The 20471-nt window shown below is 43.1% G+C and overlaps 2 protein-coding genes across 6 annotated transcripts in view; both read right to left on the bottom strand.

Annotated features, from left to right (window-relative positions):
* Nucleotides 1-242: 242 nt before the first annotated feature.
* ENPP5 (ectonucleotide pyrophosphatase/phosphodiesterase family member 5) lies at nucleotides 243-11814 on the bottom strand. Of its 3 annotated transcripts, none has more exons than XM_013184511.3 (4): nucleotides 11532-11814; nucleotides 7062-7952; nucleotides 3842-4018; nucleotides 243-2272 (listed from the first exon to the last, which is right to left on the bottom strand). In XM_013184511.3, the coding sequence occupies exons 2-4, from the start codon at nucleotides 7945-7947 to the stop codon at nucleotides 1899-1901; spliced, it is 1437 nt and encodes a 478-aa protein (XP_013039965.3). In that variant the 5' UTR covers nucleotides 7948-7952; nucleotides 11532-11814; the 3' UTR covers nucleotides 243-1898. The 3 variants fall into 3 exon arrangements, with proteins under 3 accessions (XP_013039965.3, XP_047921724.2, XP_013039964.3); XM_048065767.2 differs by lacking the exon at nucleotides 11532-11814 and adding an exon at nucleotides 9906-11504; XM_013184510.3 differs by lacking the exon at nucleotides 11532-11814 and adding an exon at nucleotides 9711-9899.
* A 1426-nt stretch (nucleotides 11815-13240) lies between these two features.
* Nucleotides 13241-20471, bottom strand: part of RCAN2 (regulator of calcineurin 2) — an 81846-nt gene continuing 74615 nt past the window's right edge. For all 3 annotated transcript variants that reach the window (XM_048065772.2, XM_013184514.3, XM_013184516.3), the window contains one exon: nucleotides 13241-20376. In XM_048065772.2, coding sequence (XP_047921729.1) covers nucleotides 20216-20376 — 161 coding nt within the window. In that variant the 3' untranslated portion in view covers nucleotides 13241-20215. The remainder of the gene's footprint in view (nucleotides 20377-20471) is intronic.

The following is a 20471-nucleotide window of genomic DNA, read 5'->3' as shown; positions in this document are numbered from 1 at the left end:
TGCTACCCCAGAGGTTTCCCTTTGGTGTTTTCGTAGGAAAACGGCAAGGCAAGAAAACAAAAGAGAACACGGAACAGTAACAGCAGAACCGCAGAGATGAGTAGCGCAAGGTACAAAACACTTCGCATCCCCACACCAGGGGCTCCTGCCTTCCTAAAGCTGCTGTTACAGCTTGCATATCCACTCCCTTCCCCCTCAAGCCTTTTCTCTGCACCTAGCTGTGGCCTCTGGAAACTTTCCATGTCTGCAAGACAGCTGAATGCCGTGCAAGTGTCCTGAAATGGCAGAGGAAACCAAGAGATGACTGCGCCGCAGAGAGCAGAGCAGTAAGTCGTGTGGCACTGCAGAACTGCCACCGAGGCAGTACGCTCACTTCTGAACTCACCTGGATGCCATTCGTTTAGTCAGGAATTAAGCTTAGCGAAATAAACTCTGGACTTAACTCAGCTTGCTGTAGGTCGTGCTAGGCCTGCTGGCAACCCTCCCAGCTGCCGTCTGAGCTGGTTAGGCACAGCATTAGCTAGGCACAGCACATCTCCGAGGCCAAGAGGTTCCCATCTTTGCCCTCTGCTGGATGCTGCGGATAAAGCAATACATTGCTTTTACGGGAATAACAGACCGAATATTACTGTGAATTTTAAAAGATCTTTTTTTTTTTTTTTTTTTTTTTCCCTCCTGCAGGCATTGTACTCAGAAGCCAAACACAAACAAAAGCTAACTCAGAGGAAAGCACAATCGGTTTGTAAAGAAATCTGATGACTAAACAGCTTCCCTTACTTCATATCACATCTTTCATACGTACCTTAGCCAGCAGCTCCTTATCTACCATCTAAGCGAGCTCACAAAACAAAACAAAAGGAACAAAAACAAAAAAAAACCCACAACCCTAAAAACAGGGGCAAGATTAATTTCAGCAACACCCACAAAAGACTCAGAAAAACATACTTTTATTGACTCAGAGTTTTATTGACTCATAATCAACAACTTTCCCTGGCAAAGACATTCCTCTGCAAGACCAAACTCCAGTTTTGTAATTTCTTTCAAAGTGTGCTTCTTTAGTTTTAAGAGTAGGTTTTTTTATGGCTATTCCTGAGATTGTGCGTTTAATCCTAACCATATCAAACTCTAAGGCCCCACCCAGACACATCAGATAAAGCACGAGACAGCAAGCCAAGCTCACCCTAGCAAGTAGTCTCTGGTAACAGATCAGATTTTAGACCCAGTAACAAGCTCAACAGCCCTCAAGCTTGCACATGCCTGTTCCTTAACCGATTCAACGTTATTCAGAAAAAAATTTCTTATGCCAGAAATATAAAAGACCCATACATCTGTTGTGCTTGTATTGTGTATTTAAACTGCCAGCCTCCTAGGAACGCCTAGAAAATATAGTCCAGTGTACAGGAGACAGTGGAAATAGTAAAGTTCTACATTTACCTTAAAAAAAAAAAAATTCAAGTAGTTTAGTGCTGATTGCTAAAGGCAATACCACCTAGTCACATTCAGTGACTTGATAGAACCTAAGAGATTAATATATATATATTAATTAAATCAGCACAAAAGAGCCTGAAATGCACTTCAGTTGATGTTACTTCCCTAAAAGCAGCTCAGAATGAGGTACTCAACATCTCATTCCTACAAGTCTGCCTACATATACAGCTTCCCAGCTGTACCTCCAAAAGATTAAGTGCTTATAAAGTGAAACAGAAACACACTCTTTCTGTGTGTACCTAGTATGTACTTCAGTGTACCAATGGATCAGCATCTGTTTTCTTGTACTCTGCATGTTTATGTTGAACCTCTTCTATTATTTTTTATTTGTACAAACTTATTTTAAGCATCAAGCAAGAAACAGTACCAAGCGTTACTCTAAAACTTCACCGTGCCTCCACTGGCAAGCATTATGAATATTGTAAGAGTGGCCGGGCAGCTTCAGTACGTTGCATTTGCGTGGTACTTGCTTGGATGAGGATTAAACACTTAACAAAAAGTGCAAAAAAAATCATAACAAGAAAGCTGCCTAGAAGGACTCCAAGAACAGTAGCATAGACAACTGCTCCCGAGAGTACAGGAACCTTTTCAGCAAGAATATATTTCACGTTGTTGAATGAACCATTGTTTGGCAGGGGGGTAATGCCGAGGAGATGGCACAACAAGGGGTACAAATCTGTAGAATTCATGGCTTCTCTGGTGACATTCTTTCTGAAAGCAGGCCCGACTGCCAAAAAAATTGGGTGCATTTCTTGTAAGTTGTTGTCATATCCGTGATTACCAACTAGAAATAAAAGACAGGTAAAGGTCAATATTCTGAAGCTGCAAAGCAAGCACTGAACCTTTTCCCAAAACTAGCATAATGCAGGAAAGGAACATCCATCCTCATTTCTTCCTGCAGAGGTTTAATAGAAAAATTTGGTCAACAGCACAAATATCCCTTAGTAAATATCAGGTCATAGAAACATACACAGAAGACGCCTTAAAAGAGACTTAAGAGCTTATTAAAATAAACAAACAATGTTCACATGGCAGTAATTGTACTTTCAATGGCATCCTACACCCAACTATCCTCAATTTTGGTCAAGGAAAAACGCTCACTTTGCAACTGGACGAGTTTTCTTCGAAAAGTCTACGCAGAGAGAGGTTGGTTGACTCAGCAGCAGACAGACTGGAGGTCCTGACTATCTGGACACCCCAACCAGTTTTGTGCACCGCCTGCCCATCAACAAGGAAAAAGTTCATGGATCTCTAGTGCTTTTTCCTTGCAGAGGCTCTAAAACATCTGAATAGAAACCTCTGTGCAGTAACAAACAGCTGCTTTCATCAGCTATGGAGCAGCTGAAAAACTCAGTTGTCTTTCAAGCTTCATAACCTCAGCAGCAAAGTTTAAACAGATTTCAGTTAAAAACTTGTATAACTTTGTAATAACAATATTGGAAGCCTCTTCTTGGACTTCTAGTGAAACCACTTAAGAAACTTGACTATTTGGAGCGTCACTGGACATCTTCAGCACTTTGTTCACATTTAAGGACAAGGTTCTTTCAGCTTTTCAGTGGAAATGGTATGTATTCCCTGTAACATGTCACAGATCCGGCCTTCCCGTGACACTTATATCAATCCTTTCCAGCTACCTAAAGTTAACAGCTTACTGTCTCCATTCCAACTACAATGAATCTCAAAACCCCAAGGTGAAGAATGTGACGGTGAAGTATTTGGTTGTTTTTGTGTGTGTGTGTGGTTTTTATTTCTCCTCAAAATCACCTAGAAGACATATTAATCTTTAAGGTAAATGGCTGTACAGTGTCAAGATATCCAAATCTATCAACTTTTTCTAGAAATAGAACAAGGCTGCTCTAAGTGTAGACATCCACAAAAGCCGAGGGCTTTCAGAAGATATTCTTGCATTTCCGACCCAACCTTTCTCCAATAGCTCAGTACTCCCAAATAGACACTATTCGTCCTCGACAAGTTCCGTTACAACTTCTTTCATTTTCTCAGAAAGAGCTCATCAGCCTGCTAGATCTCACAGGAAGACCTCAAGTTATGTGGTCACTAAACCACATGAATGATCTTATCTCATTAAGTTTAACTTTTTGAAAGACTAAGTCCAGTTCCCTCCCCCTTAACAGTAGTGTGCTTCCTACCCCATCGGGGAAAATATGTATTTATACCTATCTTTATAAATTAAATACGTAATTATATAACTATATAAATTATATATACTTAGCTTTGTAATTTCTCCTCCCACTCTTTAAAAAAAAAAAAAAAAAGCGTTGGTTGAGGTTGGGAGAGAAAGTACTATGTAAGGTTTCCGACTAGGAAGATAACACTGTAAAGACAGAATACTTACACTGAAAACCATCGGACTTATTGAATACGATTTCCCATCCTTTATCAGCCACAGCTAAGATTGGCTGAATTTTATGGTTGTGTTTGTAGTGGAATCTATCTGGAATCTGCTCCTTTTTATAAACAGTCATGTTGGGATGAGCATTGGCCAGAGCTTCATATACTTCATCGAGTTTGCCTTCAAATAAACAAAAACAAAACAAAACAAAACAAACAAACAAACAAAAAAGACAAAACTATCAATATGTTTACTGAAATCATCACTACTTTAAACACAACTGTCAGGAGAAAGAAAAGGACAAAATATACTTCCCCAAAGGGTACTGTTACTTCCTTGCCTTTAAAATGCCAAATAGAGGTGCCACGTTGTTTCTTAATGTGCTTATTTCTGCTTTCTGAACTTTGCTTTCCAGTAAAAGTCAGTGAGCATGCAGGGTGCAGCAGGACAAGCTGGGATGCCAGCACACAGAAAGGAGAAGCCAAGACACAGCCAGAACATAAAAACAAGTCCAGGAATCTGTATATTGGTGCAAATTTCTCCCCCGCCCCCTAACATTTAAGCATAGATTCCCACTGAGGATTGTGCAGTGGTTTCAACAAAAAGCCTGTTGCATATCAGCACAGAACCTCAGCTGTGTGCTATTTAAACACCTTGAGCTACACCCATGCACAACCCACACCTCTGAGTTCACCGCTGCTCCCTGCAGACCAGCTGCAGTGCTTCAAGCAGGGCTGTAAGCCATCCGCATTGTCCCTGTGACCCATAGGGATGTTTTCAGCAGCTGAGTGGGATTTAGGCCCATCCTGTCACTTTGACCTACCATTTCTAGCTAGTCCTGCCTTCAGACCCAGCTGTGCACCCTGTAAACTGAAAATAGTTTGATGTGTAAGGTTTCTTATCTCAAACTGGCATAAAATGAGAATCACCAAACTTAAGAAACACAATAAAGGCCAAAGTGAGGCAGCATAAATTCTGATATAATAGACACTAGCTACAGCAATGAGGAAAGGACTCCGTTCTCGTACTTCCAGGACTACATCAGTAACAAAATTAGTTTACCTATGCCAGTCCTCTGAATGAAGTAATCAGGAAGAGAAGCCCAAAATATAAGAACTGTCATTACACTAATTTAGTTATTTGAATTAATATATTTATATTCGATGCAAGAAAAAGCCAGCATCGCCACCTGTGCTATTGGTACCACCCTCACAAACATTCAAGTAGTTAACTCAGCACAGACCAATACACTGGGATGGTTAAATGGTTATTTTAATTCACTTCCCTGGGGAAAAAATACACAGCCAGACAGTTAAAGTAGCAGAAATCTCTGCGTTTTTAAGCATTCAAAATTTTTCTGAATGTCTTACTAAGCTTTATCATTCCCTTGGTTTAAGCAACGCAAAAGAAATAACTGTGTTGAAAAAAAAATCAGACCTGCGTACTTAAGTATTTTCACAGTTAAAGTGAGAATGAATCGTACTGTTTTACAGTAAAATCACAGTTAGCAAAGCGGAAAGTAGCAATTTGAGCTGTGCTCAAAACTAATTCTTGCTTACTGTTAGTGTATAATAGATAACTGAACCTCTGGGCAAAAAACAAATCCAGCTTATTTATGAAAACCATTGAAATAGCTTTTTGTTTTGTTTTGTTTTGTTTTGTTTTTCTCTTTTTACACACTATTCTGTCATCTAATTGCTCCTTAAAGAGATACTTCATTTTTTTTATTTAAAAAAAAAAAAAAAAAAGCATTTTACTGGATGGGAAAATCAGGTTATGCATCAAGTTCTCATTTACCACATTAGGGATGCTTCAGCACTAACCTTTACTTTTACAATAGCTCCGTTATTCTGTAGTGAGAACATCCTGGTCAGCACTACCAAGTTTGCATCCACTAGGATGGAGTTCTCAAACTCTGCTCTTCTGTCACCACCGAGAGAAACAGCGCCCAGCTACGAGCACACAAGTGTGCTTAGGCTGCAAATGAATCTCATTTTGCAGACTCCCACACTGACATTTTAGTCTGCATCAGTAAAGGAGTATTATTCAAACTAAAAACGACAGCAGCAGGCACTTGTTTACGCATTTAAAGGTCACTTAAGTTCACAAAGTACTCTCCCTGCTGGTGCATTAAATGCTGCATGCTATCCATTAGTGATGCAAATGTTAAACAAATCTTAAAACACACCTTTTCAGAAGGCCATCTTATAACTCAACTTCCAAATTAGTGCCCCTGCCTATGCGAAAAATGCTCTTCTCCGGGCTAATGCATTAGCCCCACACGGTAATATCTTTTGATCACAGAATAATTCAGGTTGGAAAAGACCTCTAAGATCATCTAGTCCAAGCTCTAACCTAGTACTAAAGTCCACCACTAAACCATGATACCAAGCTCTACATCTACACGTTTCTTGAAGGCCTTCAGGGATGGGGACTCAACCACTGCCCTGGGCAGCCTGTTCCAGTGCTACACAACCCTTTCAGAAAAGAAATTTCTCCTAATATCCAACCTAAACCTCCCCTGGTGCAAGTTGAGGCCATTTCCCCTCGTCTTATCACTTGGAATCAAAATAAAGAGCAGCACCTCTATATCAGGAAGGTTAAACAAACAACTGGCACTTCAGCAATCCTTCAATGACTGCAACCAGACTTCTGGTTTTGATTCCACCAGTACTCTTGTTCAACATTATCAGAGTAAAAATGATATGAACGTAACTGTCTCTTCAGCATGACAAGAGGAAAAAAAAAACTGAAGTGAACTGCAATAGCTTGTAAGTATCAATCAAATAGCTAACACAGGGTTTCTATTGATTGAAGGTCACCATCTGGTCTCAGTTTACTGTCTGAGTTATAAATCTAGTTCTTCATCTATGGCTTTAGCACCTTGATGAAAGGGAAGACACGTAACATCCTGTGGCTACTCATCCGGAATGCCATTCATCCCTGATAGCACCATGAGATCATCTTATTCTCGTAAGGCCTAAAGGATATGTGGCAGTATTACTCACACGCAGATTTGCTCACTTTCCATTTTAGAAAGTTAATCCAGGCTTTGGACAGAGCTATCAAAAATAACAAGGCAGTGATGCTGCAAATACTCCTTGTTCAAGGGTGATGCCCTATCAGCATCAGTGCTGCTACTACCACTTCAGTTAAGGAAAAAGCCTGTAAAGTGCTAATGCTCAGTATTTCCTTCTGAGAATTTTAGTGCTACAGCTCCTACCTTCTTTTGGCAAAATAGCTACTGCAGGAGAGTGGTCAATGACTCGGTAGAGCTCTCTGTTCACATACTGATCAAGCTCAATGAGCCGCTCTGAGGATGACTGTGACATCCCATGGTCACTCGTGATTATGACATTTACCACATTCCACAGCTTCGCTTTCTTCAGTTCAAACATCAGGTATCCCAGCTTCTTGTCAATATCACTAATTATCGGTCCCATAAGTGGATTTTCTGGGCCCAGAACATGGCCCATCTCATCAGGCTGTTCCCAGTAGAGCAGACCAAAATTTATGGGTTCTTCCAATTTAAACCAGTCGATAAGCCTAGCAACTCTGTCTTCAAATGAAACAGATTCATTGTAGGGCATGTAGTAGGTCGGAAAGACTCCATGTATTTTCACATCCGTTCCAGGCCACATAGCTGCTCCGGTTTTGTGTCCTTCCATCTGGTTTGTTACCCATATCGGGCTGGCTTCTTCCCAGAACTTGGAATTATAGATCCCACCTTCCCGAATGGAGCTATCCATGTTGTTCACAGAGAAAGTTTCATTCAGAATAGGGTCATACATCTCATTAGCAACTATACCATGGCTTTCTGCATAGAGACCCGTCACCATTGTATAGTGATTAGGATACGTTTTCGTTATGAACACGTTAGTGACCTGTTTAACGTGAACACCATTCTCCATGGCGTAATGAAAATTGGGAGTTGAGACTTTATAGATGTAATCCCATCGAAATCCATCAAAAGATACCAGCAACACCTTGGGATGGTCTGGCTGGAGAGAGAAAGCACTTGGAAGAAATAATAAGCAAGTCACCAGGACTCTCCAACAGCAGTTCATGGCTATGCTGGAAGGTGTTCTTCCCCTCTTCTGAGGCAACATGGCACCTGCCGGGTAAATACAGAAAGTTTATTTGCATTGACCTGTTTGTCAAAGCCATGACAGTTTAAGAATGATTAGCTAAAATATTCCTTATATATGCATACCGCTTGCCTTACTAACACTGGGAACTCCAAACAGGAACAAGACCATTTATTTAACAGTTAATGATATCCTAATTTCTGAGATGGAACAGTAAGACACTATAATTTGCTGAATGAAACACAGTTCACAAAGAAACTTCCTTATGAACACCACCACCATCCATCTTCCTCCTTTCTTCCCCATGCTCCCGATATACCAGAACTTCTGCTCTTACCACTTGACAATTCTAAAGTATTTTCCGTATCCAAAGTTGTGAGAAACTGTCCTATGAGAAAGCTTTTGCTTGAAAAAGTTTAAGATGTAAACAGGGGCAGTTCTCGCCTTGAGAATACCAAAGTCCATTACCACCAGAACTTTATAACCCTCATATAAAACCTTGGGGCATTTCTTCTCTTGCACAAGTGCGGCAGCAGGCACGCTAGCATCACCTGGTAACACGGCAGGCAGGAGCAGAAGTACACGCTGACTGCACAGCTCCCGTCAGGGAGGGGTTCCCAGCTAGAAGCCACTGCAGCTTCTCAGCCCCAACACCCTGTATGGGATCTCCAAGTGTGTGTGGTACAATTTATAATGGGGAAGTGAGCAAGCAAGCTTTGCATTTCAGATACAACAGTATAGCAAATAAAAAAATTTGCAGCTTAAAAGGTGTCAGATCTGTTTGTTAGACAACCAAATAGCATGAACATCATATTCCCAACATTTTATCTCATCTCTAACCTGATCGTAGCTTCCCTGTGTAACCGGGCTCTTCATGATCAACTAGTTTGGATGCTTCCTACCCTACTGCAGATAGCAGTACAGATAGCAGTACAAACAAGAATGTACACAAGTCATACAAGTCAGGGTGCAGTTTAAGTTCTTACAATTAACCACTTCGGTCTCCGAATGGATTGGGAAGAAGTGGTTGAAACGGTCAGTAGTATTTTAGATGGCTTACCACTGTACTACATCTTTCAGGCAAGCATAAATCTCATCGCTCATCCATCCCAGTCAAACACCACTACTAGCTGAGGGCAAAAGCAGCAAGAAAAGTATGGCAGGTAACAAGACCACTGATGCAAATTTTTGCGGGGGATGGTGACCACTAGACTCCGTACCCTAAAGCATTTGCTCCCTAGATAGAAATGCAGCACTAATTCCTATCATGTGACTCAAGGATATTGACTAATCTTATCTATGATTGGCATTCATTATCTAATAGCATGATATAGGCCGATACATAATTTTGTATCAATTAAATTGATCTCCACCCCAGTATTAAGGGTTGTATTTCCTGCCTCAGGTTCCCCCAACTCTTCCCAAACACGCTCTTTTCAAAACTCAGTTACCTAACTCAAAGCAAGGACATATTCCCTGCAAGAACACTCAAGCAGGAGGATTTCCCTATCCATAACTAACCTAAAATTTCATGTTGATGAAAAGTGTGTCCCCTACTTCTTGCTCAGCAGCATCATTTAACCACAAGACCAGATACTGTTCTATCTAATCCTGCACATGAACTTTACTCATACTACACACAGTTCCCATTGAATTTCCCATTTGTCAGTAATCCTTTTGAACCAGTCACTACTGAAATTCAGCTAGAAACCAGTGACTGTGCCACTCAGTATACCAGTGTGCTACCCAATAAATCTGCATGAATATTCTGGGTGCATACATACCCTGGTTAATATGAAAAGCCAGTGTAACAGGCACCTGGATATTACTACAAAGATGGAAAAGTGTTTGTCATTTTGGTAGAACACAAGATATACTCCATTGGCTCTCATTCCCCAGATAAATCTCTCCCCCTATGCATGCCCTGACTGGTATGTCTCCTGAAATCCTAGCCTGGACCCTGCTAAGAACAAACTGACCCTTCAGAGGCATATTCCTGCTGCTGGCCCGCACCGCAGACCCAAAGGCAACGGAATCACAGAATCACAGAATCACAGAATCATAAAGGTTGGAAAAGCCCTCCAAGATCACCTGGTCCAACCACCCCCCTACCACCAATGTCACCCACTGAACCATGTCCCTAAGCACCACGTCCAACCTTGCCTTGAACACCCCCAGGGACGGTGACTCCACCACCTCCCTGGGCAACCCGTCCCAATGCCTGACTGCTCTTTCTGAAAAGAAATTCCTCCTAACATAAACCTCCCCTGGCACAACTTGAGGCCATTCCCTCTAGTCCTATCACTAGTTACCTGTGAGAAGAGGCCGACCCCCAGCTCCCCACACCTTTCAGGCAGTTGCAGAGAGCAATAAGGTCTCCCCTGAGCCTTCTCTTCTCCAGGCCAAACACCCCCAGCTCCCTCAGCTGCTCCTCACAGGACTTGTGCTCCAGGCCCTTCACCAGCTTCGTAGCCCTGCTCTGGGCACACTCCAGGGCCTCGATGTCCTTCTTGTACTGAGGGGCCCAAAGCTGAACACAGTGCTCGAGGTGCGGCCTCACCAGAGCCGAGTACAGAAGGACAATCACCTCCCTGGGCCTGCTGGCTGCACTATCCCTGATACAAGCCAGGATGCCGTTGGCCTTCTTGGCCACCTGGGCACACTTCTGGATCATGTTCAGGTGAGCATCAGTCAGCACCCCCTGAGCCTTCTCCTCTGCACAGTTTTCCAGCCACTCTCCCCCAGGCCTGTAGTGCTGCGTGGGGTTGTTGTGGTCGAAGTGCAAGGCCCGGCACTTAGCCATGTTGAACCTCACTGGCCTCTGCAAGACAGAACTGCCCGGTCTCACTCCCTGCAGGACTTCTTTCAGCTGGAGCTCCAAGAGGACGGGGCGCACATGCTTGGGGCCCGTTTGCCCTCACCTCCCCCTGCCCCACGAAGCCTACTGGATGGCTGAGCTGCAAGTCCTCATTCTAGGGAGGGACAGGCACAAATCGAACCCCTCACAAGAGAAACTGGGGCCATACTTCCGAGCTTTCCACTTCAAGGTGCCAGTGCCCGGGGGAGCTCAGGGCCCTTGTGGCTGCTGGGCCTGGAGCAGAGGAGGCTCCGGGGGAGCTCCCCCATGGCCGTCAGGACCCGCAGGGAGGTGCGGAGAGGCCGGAGCCGGGCTCTGCTCGGCGGTGCCCAGGGCCGGGCCCAGAGGCCCCGGGCCCAGCCCGGAGCCCCGGCGGCTCCCCCTGCCCCTCAGGCAGCACCGCTGGGCCAGGCGGGTGCCGGAGCCCTGGCACAGGCTGCCCCGAGAGGGGCCGGGGGCTGCTCCTTGGAGAGCTCCCCGAGCCCAGGGCCGTGGGGCTGGGCACCCTGCTGGGGCAGGGGGGGACAGGGGCACCCAGGGGTGCACCCAGCCTCAGCCATGCCCTGATACAGGCTCACAGCATGCTGGCACTGCCACAGGGGACGGGGTGGCAGCCCTGGGGCCCTGCCAAGATGGCAGAGCAGGGAGCACCCTGTCATTCACCATCATGTGCGCGAATTAGTGCCTTCACCCCATGACTCCGTCTTTCCCCCCCCTCTCTGCAGATGCCTGCTGTGCCAGGCCGTACCCAAGGCAGTGGCAGCTTTGCCTGGCTGCACTGCGCTGCTGTGTCCTCACGTCCCGATTTTCTCCAGCTTTCAGGAGCCCAGACTTGTGTGATGCCAGCACAGGGCCAAAGGCGGGGAAGTTGAGGGTTACGGTGCCAGGACGTCCCATGGCATTACTTTCAGTAAACAAGGGCCCAGCCCAGGCTAGCTGTACTTTGAACTGACTGTAAATGCAAGAAGTAAAATTTGCTTTCAGTTTCTGGATGTCTGCAAGTGCTTCTTCAGTTGGGGAAAAGAAAAAAAAAAAGAAAAAAAATTGAATCCAGGTGTTTTTCTGCCTTTTTTTTTTTTTTCTTTCTCCTTTTCTCCTCTTATATTCTGAGGCTCTAAATTTTCTATTTTTGTTCAGGCAGATACATACTCTTTCCCATGTTGTGATGTTCAAGACCCATAACCATGCCCTGGAATGTAGAGGAAAATAAGTTTATTCTCTTAATCTCTCTAGAAACTGAACTGAAGGGGTATACCATCTTTACTATTTGAGGATCTGTACTACGTAGAGGTTCAAACCCCACACCTTGCATATCTGCACATAAATCTCATCCTGCTTCACGGCAGGATGTGGCTTCATGGCAGGTGGTAGGAAACTATTATAGCTTTCACTCATGCGTAGGAACATGCTACTTCTTAACCACTTTATAGCTGGCACTGCTTAATTTATATGCCTTTCTAGTTGCAAACAAGCAAAGAAGACACTTTTGTGTTGTTGTGGTGGTTTGGAGTCTTTTTTTTTTTTTTTGACTAGTCCACACAGGATGAACTTGTTTTTTTGTTGGTGGTAAACCTACTGGAGGCTTCTGATCTCCAATGCTACGTTACTAATAACGTGGCAGAAAAGGGTTGCATACAGGGCTGTAATCCAGGTAAGTTTCTGGCTTTCTCCCCTCCTTTTTGTGTAAAGTTAGGGCTTGGCTTCATGAACTTGCGATGATTGAGCTGGCCAGGCTCATGCAGTAACAGGCTCGCTCAAGCCTGGAGCGGTGGCAATGTCTGGTCATTGTACCTAATCATTTAAAACAAGGCTGATACCTTCCTCCACTTAGAGCCAGCTCTAATTAATTACAGTAAGGGACAAGGATCTTTTGTTTTATATATATATATATATATATATATTTAATTCCTTGTTGCTGTTGTTTTGCTAAAGATACGAGGCAGACTAGTAGAAAACCGTAAATACGTACTGCTGCTTGCATTGGCAGGAGATGTATGCACGAGGCTTTTGTACACGGGAAACTGAATTAGCCCTTACCTGTTGCATGAAGCTCAGCATCCGATTCCTGACAGTGATCTGACAACAGAAGCTTCAGAGAAAGGCGTAAAAAGGAAAAAGACATTATAAAATTGCACCTGTGTGTACCGTGTATATTGAAATCTCGTTGCAATGTGCTGTCTCCCATTGTTGCTCTGATTAACTAGGAAAAATAGCACTCACATTCACTGTCAGTTCAACTTGAATTTTGGCCTTCCATCACTCGGATCAAGGGGTCTGGGACACTGCAGTAGTGACCTGCACACTTCGGCAGTGGCTGGAGTTAGTCACTAGAGGTACAGGTCTATATGGATTTAAGGTACTGTTCTGAATACCTGGAAATAGTAGTACTTGTCTTGGATGCAAGAAATAAATCATCCGCTTAATACTTACAAAATGAAAATAAAGCACAGACGAGTCTGCTAATTCCACCAAAATGTTTAATACCATAATAGATTTTCACTGAAGTACAGAGCTAATGTGAATATTTGTACAAAATATGTGGTTAAAAATAGTATTGATTTATAATATATACAGATATGTCACATCTGTGTCAGAAATGCAGACACTTGAATGAGAACATGATTAATGTTTTTAAGTCTACAACAACATACATGAAATATTTCTGCAGCTACCCACAGTAGGACAAGTTGCCAAGTCGACACTTAAGGACCCATCCGTCATTACAGATGACGTTCCTTTCAAAAGTTTCTGAACAAAAACTCTGCTCCAAAATGGATTCAGAACATTCACCTCCATTAACCGAACAGTGAAGAGAACACATCTCTCTGACACTAATGCGGACACGACTTTCTCGTACGAGATTAATGATCGGTTACAATGATATATTAAAACAAGGCTGCTGTTCTGGTGTGTGATAATAGAGAAGTTTAATCCTTGGTGGATACTCTTACTGAGGTGAGCGAGGAAGCCCCTGGCTCAGGGACAGCAATGGGCCCTTCTTAATACAGCTCTCAATACACGGATTTAAATCCTGAATTCTGTCTTAAGGTCCTGAATGCCTTCATTTTCCATTAACTTTGAGGCTGCTCAGCACTTTTCATCCTTACCCTAGCACGAATCTCACCGACAAATGTCCCAGATTCTAGGATTTGTAGCCACTGCACCAGTGCCCAATCCTGTAGTAAAAGGATCCACAGATGACTCATACCGCAGCCCCAGGAGCTCTGTGTAGCAACTAACAAGTTGACAAAAGGGGGAAGAGATGAATTAAGGTGGGTTTTTTTGTTGTTGTTTTTTAAATGCTTTCCGAGCATCTCTGCAGTGAAGACAGTTTGGGGCTCTTGCCTTTGCATGAGGAGTGCTGCCGCTATTCTGCCTCCAACAGTGCAAGCTCCCCTCCCCTCCAAGCCAAGTACACCTGACATGTCAAAAGGCATGTGGGAAAGAGCTTTTACAACACTTCCTCCCTTGTAATTTTACCCCGGAATGCAGCAGTCTAAATGTATTTAAAAATAGAGCACAGCTCACTTTAGAAAAAGAGTTTCCGTTTAAGAGGAGCCCAGAATAATGAAAACCTCTGAACTTCCTCCCAGATGTGCTAAAACAAGAAAAGCCACATCTTGGTTTGGTTTGGTTTGGGTCTTTTTTCTAACACAACTAGTTATTCAAGAAGAGTTGCACGAGGATGAGTGTGAGGGTCTGTCTAGGACTTCATACCTGGTTTTGCTTTGTGGTACAACAGAACTAAATGTGATTTCTTGGGCAGAGGGGAATCGAGGAATTGCAGAGGTCTTAAATTCACACTAATAAGTGACAGAAAGCAAAAAGTGGCTAAATGCTTAGTGTTAAAATGTGCACATTGAAGGAGCAAAACTAAATTCAGTAAAGATTGCTTAGAGGAGGCAATCTAAAAGCACTCTGATCAGGGTATCTGTAATAGCTTACTTGTCTCCCCTCATCCACAGACAGCTGGTTCCAGTCCCCCAGATCCACGACAGATACTGCCTTCCCTACAAGCAAGCTGTTTCAGTAAGTCTATTGGTAGTCCTACCTACAGATTTCATCGCTGGGCAGTAAAATAATGAAGGACTCAGCCCCTGTGAGCTGCTGAATCCATTTGAAAAAGCTGGGCTGATCATCAGGAGGTGAGCTGATAACTACAGACCCCATTACAGAGCTGTAGTGTGGAGTCCGGACCTTCAACACATTCTGAACTCACCACTTCTCTTGCTTTGACTCTAACTTTAGGACAAAAAATAAGTAAAATAAATGGTTGTACAAGGAACAGCAATAGCCACACTACCAGTAATGAAGTCTACAGAGCTGCAGCTGTTAAGCAGTCAAGGCATGAGCCATGCAAGCGCCAGGCCCCTGCTGCAGCTGGGAGAAATACCTCCAGCTCCCATTATTCGGTGTCGTGCAGGATTAGGTTGCACATTATCACTTGCATGCCCAAATGCCCAGTAGAAATAAATATTGCCTATTTGTGGGTACAAATTAAGTGCGTACCGAAGCCATACGCATACAGCCATAATTTCCTTGAAGCTGTTAGAGATCCTTTGGCCACGCAGCTCCCTACTGCATACAAGTGAAGCCTTGAAACTTATTTCCAGGTGTTGCATCCAGTGCCAAGCAAGACGGAGAAGCCACGATCAGCACGTAGGCAATGCAAGATTTCAGTCCCATCCGATACAGAACCTTACAGTGGTTGGGGAAAACTCATCTGTTGCTCAAACGTGAAGAATAATCAGGCCTTCTATGGTGCCTTTTATCTCTAAAGGACTCCATAAAGAGATGACTATTAACACTTGTTCTAATCAAAACACATATTAAGGCCTGTCTTTTCAAAAGGAATCAGTGAGCTTAGGGCTTACATTTCCAATGAGACGTCTTCAAGAAATCCAATTTTCAGAGTCATGAATAATGATCCCTGGAGATACTGGGTCTTTTCAGCTGGACACCCAGATTTTTTATTTTTTTTCTAAGTGCGGGTCGTCATAAGATCAAATATAAGAACTTCATGAGCGGGTTACTCAACAAACTCATCTCCTGCTTTCCAATCGTTTGGAAGATCCACTACAAATTAACACAAGACACTATAAAGAGTCACTTCCAATTTTTATAATGATTAATGCTAACAGAACTTTTCCCACGGCCTCGGCATTAGTTGGATGCCATGTTCCTTAGTCAAACACTCCTGCCCACTGTATTTATCATTCTTTAGCACAGAAAGAGCCCCTTTGTCTGCCAGAGATGTGCTTTTCTCACCCGGTACCGTGCTGTATTCTTTGTTAGCGTACACCCAGCCAAATCCACAGCGAACCAGTGCAAGTTCACACGACTCAGTGAAACTGCAGCAGTTTAAAATGGAATTGGCAGACCCTGCCAATCACAGGGCTATTTTGCCCCCTAATTTTTTAATTTCAACTGAAACGGAGTTTGACCTCTGTCAAACATTTCAGCCATTTCAGTTCTACCAATTAAGAGGGCAGTGGCATGTATCGCCCTAGTCAGTTTATCGTGGTTTACGTCTTTTAAATGCTGCTTTTCAAAATGCCAGCACAAACAGAACACGAAAATATCGTTGCCATATTTATTTTTTAAACTAAGCTCTGAATTATACAAGTGTAAAAGTGGTTAATTAGCCAATAGCTTTTGAACACTCCTATAAAACACGACTAAATAGAATACTTCGATAGTATGTACACCGTAATGGAAAAGCTAACGTGATTTGTCACAGTGCTCGGACGTACCACTGTAATCGCGTCTTGCAGGACGGCTGTCACTTACTCTGTACAAAGAACAGTCTTTTTGCAGAAAGCTTTTTCGCTGCTGCTGAGTGTGGGGGGAAAAAGAGCAAAATAAAAACAACCTCTTCACCCCCCCCCAAGACAATTTAGAGCCAATAACAGTTAAAGAAATGAACTGCAATTTATCTATTGGGCACATTTTTAGAATATAAAGGATGTTACAGTAAATATGCCTGTACTCTTGCTAAGGTTGAGGAAGGGATGCTCTTGCCGTGTTTTCTTGATGAAAACAAAGTGTAGGTGAGTCGTACAGCTGGGCTCGGAAGGGGGTGTTGTATTAGCTTACGTCCAAAAATCAAGGCCACAGAAATTCCATATCCTTCTGATCTGAAAATGAAAAAGCAGATTCCAACACGCCCTTTCTCCGTGCATTTTAAATGTTTCCGTGCTGTTAGCTGTACTGAGGAAGTCATTGGTAATTCCTGCTTTCATTTCCAGCCAGCAGCAGCAGCCACCCAGCAGAGGGCCCCAGCACATCGCTGCCCAGGCTCAGGAAGGGAAATTAAAGAGATGTCAGCTATGTCACTGTGCACCACAGGCTGCAATGCAACACAGATTTCACTCCCATTTATATTGCTACAGGAGAGTACTTCAGCACTGTGGACACCCTAGGAAAAGTGCAAGTCACAGGGACGGAGCTGGTGGATGCTACACAGGAGAAGATTCCCCCCGAAGCGGGGGCTGTGTCTGTGAATTACTGAATTAAATAGGACATTTGTTTTCCCAGATGGTCAGCATTTTTCTGAAGGAAGCCTTTCGTACCAGACAAGAAACAGCTGTTAGCAAAATACCAGGTGCTCTTAAGAGAGTCACAAATGCTGTTACTTTTAGGATAGGGCCATAATTTTTTTAGGTACTGTGGAATAATCTGTGATGACCATGTTTAACCGTATAACGGTGAGATATAAACATTTATCATTATTACAACAGGCTTCTGCATTTTCAGGCTTGTAACTGCGTTTCTGTTCCTGTGCTTTAATCAATAAAGCTGAGTTCTGCTCCCTCCTGGGTAGTGCTACATAGTTTATGAAGAGTAGTCATTGAATCGGACCTGTTTTTAAACCTGTCTGTAAATGCACTTTTGGGAAAGAACATTTAAGACCCAGTGCTTTATTTGCAGTGTAGTTTTACACCATTGGAGGCCAAATTCCACAGTTCAGAACCAAATCTCTCCAAAGTTTGAGTACATGGATATAAGGACTAGATTCAGCCCTGACATTTTTACATGTAAAAAATCTAAAGTATCGACTTTGGAGAAGATCTCTGGTCACTGACATCAGTTGAGGATGTGGCCAAGAATTTCTTTCATACAGCATGTATCAACAAAAAAATCTTAAGCATTTAGATCTTACTCTGTTTGCATTAGTCTAAAACCAATGGAGTTCAGCGTTCTGTATGTTCTCAAACCAGACAGTGGTGTTACTCCTGAAATACCGCAGGTGGCCTCTGAAGGTATCTTCGATAGGAACATCAAATTCGAGTCCTAGGACAATCAGTAACAGATGATTTATTTAAATCAATTCTAAGTGCAGCACTGAAAAATAATCCAAGTGACACCTCTAAGGAGATACTTGAAGACAACTTTACTCAGATATCATGGAGATACTAAAGCCCCGTTTTGGTTCAGCCTCTGCTGTATTTAACGTGCTTCTATTAGTGTAACACACACACGACGATGTCCATAAAGTATTAACAGTTATCACGTTATAGATACACGCTAAGTAAAGCACTAACTTCAACAGGAATATTTCAGGGGGCTGTGGTGGTCAGAGAATAAACTATATGAGAATGGAAAGTCCTTACTTCTCAAAATGTCCTCCCCATGCAAGATCGAGAATGGCATCTCCCGTCGCCACCGATAAAGCAACACACTTTTCTTCTTGGAAGTACTGCAGAGCCAATAAATACCACGACAAGGGTGACTTGACCTTTCCGCAGCTTGTAGCCTCACTAAGGAGGGAAAGGAACCCTCCCTCGGGACCCTGATCGTTAGGTTTTATGAGAAAAATCTTGATTACGGAGCCTAAGCTGACTTTTCCGATCCTAGAGCGAGCTTCCAAGATTTATATGCTTATTTTAACTTGTAAAAGACTTTAAACCTTGGAATCTCACTGTGCCATTTTATAGTCACTTTCGGGAGTACAGCTGCAGCTAATTAGCTTAAAAATCCCACTGTATCTTACACATATGCTCAATTTTCTGCAGTATTAATTTCAGTGGAACTACTCATGTGCATAAATTAAGCGCATGCTTAAGTATATGCAAAATCTGAGCTCAAATGTCTAGAAAATATGTTCTCAAAATGACAAATACACATGAAAAAAAATCATCATGGAAGGTCTACCAGACAGGGAATCCAGTATCTGTCTGCCGTTGGCCATGATGAAAACACAGAACAATTTCTGTAACCCAGTATACATTGCAAGTGAAAGAAACATGCAGGACAGAGTGAAAAAAGGGGACTCGATTGCATGCAGTCTAATTTCAAGTGTGTAATTATGGTCCTGTTTTCTTTGGCCTAAAAAAAAAAAAAAAAGGAAAGAAAAGAAAAGAAAAAGAAAAACAAAAGAACACCAACTAACCTCTCCTCACCTCCACAAACCCAAACTGCATACAGCTCAAGAAGGGCTTTAAAGCACAGGAAACTGGGAGGGGAAAAGACTGGTTATTAGGGATGTACAAGTAATTACTACGTTTCAGGGCTATTCAACACACCACTAGGAAAGCATTCAGCCTTAATCATTACTGGAACTTACAGCTATGACAGAGAGCAATGAATCCCATCTTAAATGAGCAGACAGGTTCTCTTTCTTCCTCAAACTCAGAGAGAAGTACCACTCAGACCTTTACGGAAGATAAAATGACAATCCTTACTGATATTCTGTCTCCCTCCTCCTTAGAGAGAGAGACTGAAAGACACCAAACCCTTCAGCAAGCTGCTGCCTCTCCCCTCAGCCCAGAGAGCTCTGCATCACATCCCTACCACCATTAAGGACCGGTTCACTCTACAGCTGTTGGTGGAAGAGGGCATTTTTCTGTTTCTAAAAAGGTTGCAAGGATAATATTCCTTAAAAAAAAAAAAAAATCCAGGGGGTTGAAAGGCCACCAAACTGCTAGATTAAAAACAATTCACTCCCCTTAAAAAAAAAAAGAAAAAAGGGAAAAAAAAAAACAACTGAGGTCTGCTGGGGAACTGAGGGCAGAGAAGCAGGCTCCTTGATGAAGGGCAGCAGCAAGTATTGTGGGAGTTTCAATATCAAGCCTGATACCAGCCTAATCACCCACCGCGACCGATCTCTCTGGTGGTGGCGTTTCAGCATGCAAATTATAGCTGTGGAAAATCCTCAGACTGAACCCCTCCCTGCTTCAGCCTTGTTTTGTCCTTTCCAGAAAACCTATTAGTTGGTGTGTGATATGGTTACATATTACAAAGATCTCTTTTTTTTCCTAGCCCTTTTGTTACATAGGCTTGATTACTGAGAAGGGATTTCCATGAGCTTAATGTCCTGGTACTCAAAAGGCGATGGCTGCCTTTCAAAAAAAAAAAATAATAATAATAAAGCAAACGAAAAACCACAAGAGCTGTGCTGGAGGAGAGAAGTGCTGCTTCTGCTGGAGAGGCTCAGTTAGATACAGGAGGTGGCAGACCAGGGCGCCGAGTTTGAATGATTTTTGGCTTTGGAGAATTCTTTGGGTCCTCGTCTTCCTCCATGTCGCTGTCGCAGACGTGCACTACCACACTGGGAGTGGATTCCGTTCCTGCGTGCAGCTCGTATTTCTCTCCTGGAAGCAGAGGAAAAACAGATCAAAGGCCAACAGTTTGAGCAGCAGCACAGATCGTGGCACTTTCAGATTCCTACAACCACGTAGGGCAGATG

This window comes from Anser cygnoides, chromosome 3 (assembly GCF_040182565.1).
Source record: "Anser cygnoides isolate HZ-2024a breed goose chromosome 3, Taihu_goose_T2T_genome, whole genome shotgun sequence".
NCBI lineage: Eukaryota > Metazoa > Chordata > Aves > Anseriformes > Anatidae > Anser > Anser cygnoides.
This window is presented reverse-complemented; position numbering and strand designations above follow the sequence as displayed.

Bases quoted from the DNA above. Each gene is read 5' to 3' on its own strand.
- ENPP5 (XM_048065767.2), bottom strand. The intron at 4,019-7,061 runs GTAGGAGCTGTA...GTTTATTTGAAG, and splicing joins AGCTATTTTGCCAAAAGAAG to GCAAACTCGATGAAGTATAT. The intron at 2,273-3,841 runs GTAAGTATTCTG...TTTTATTTCTAG, and splicing joins TAAGTCCGATGGTTTTCAGT to TTGGTAATCACGGATATGAC.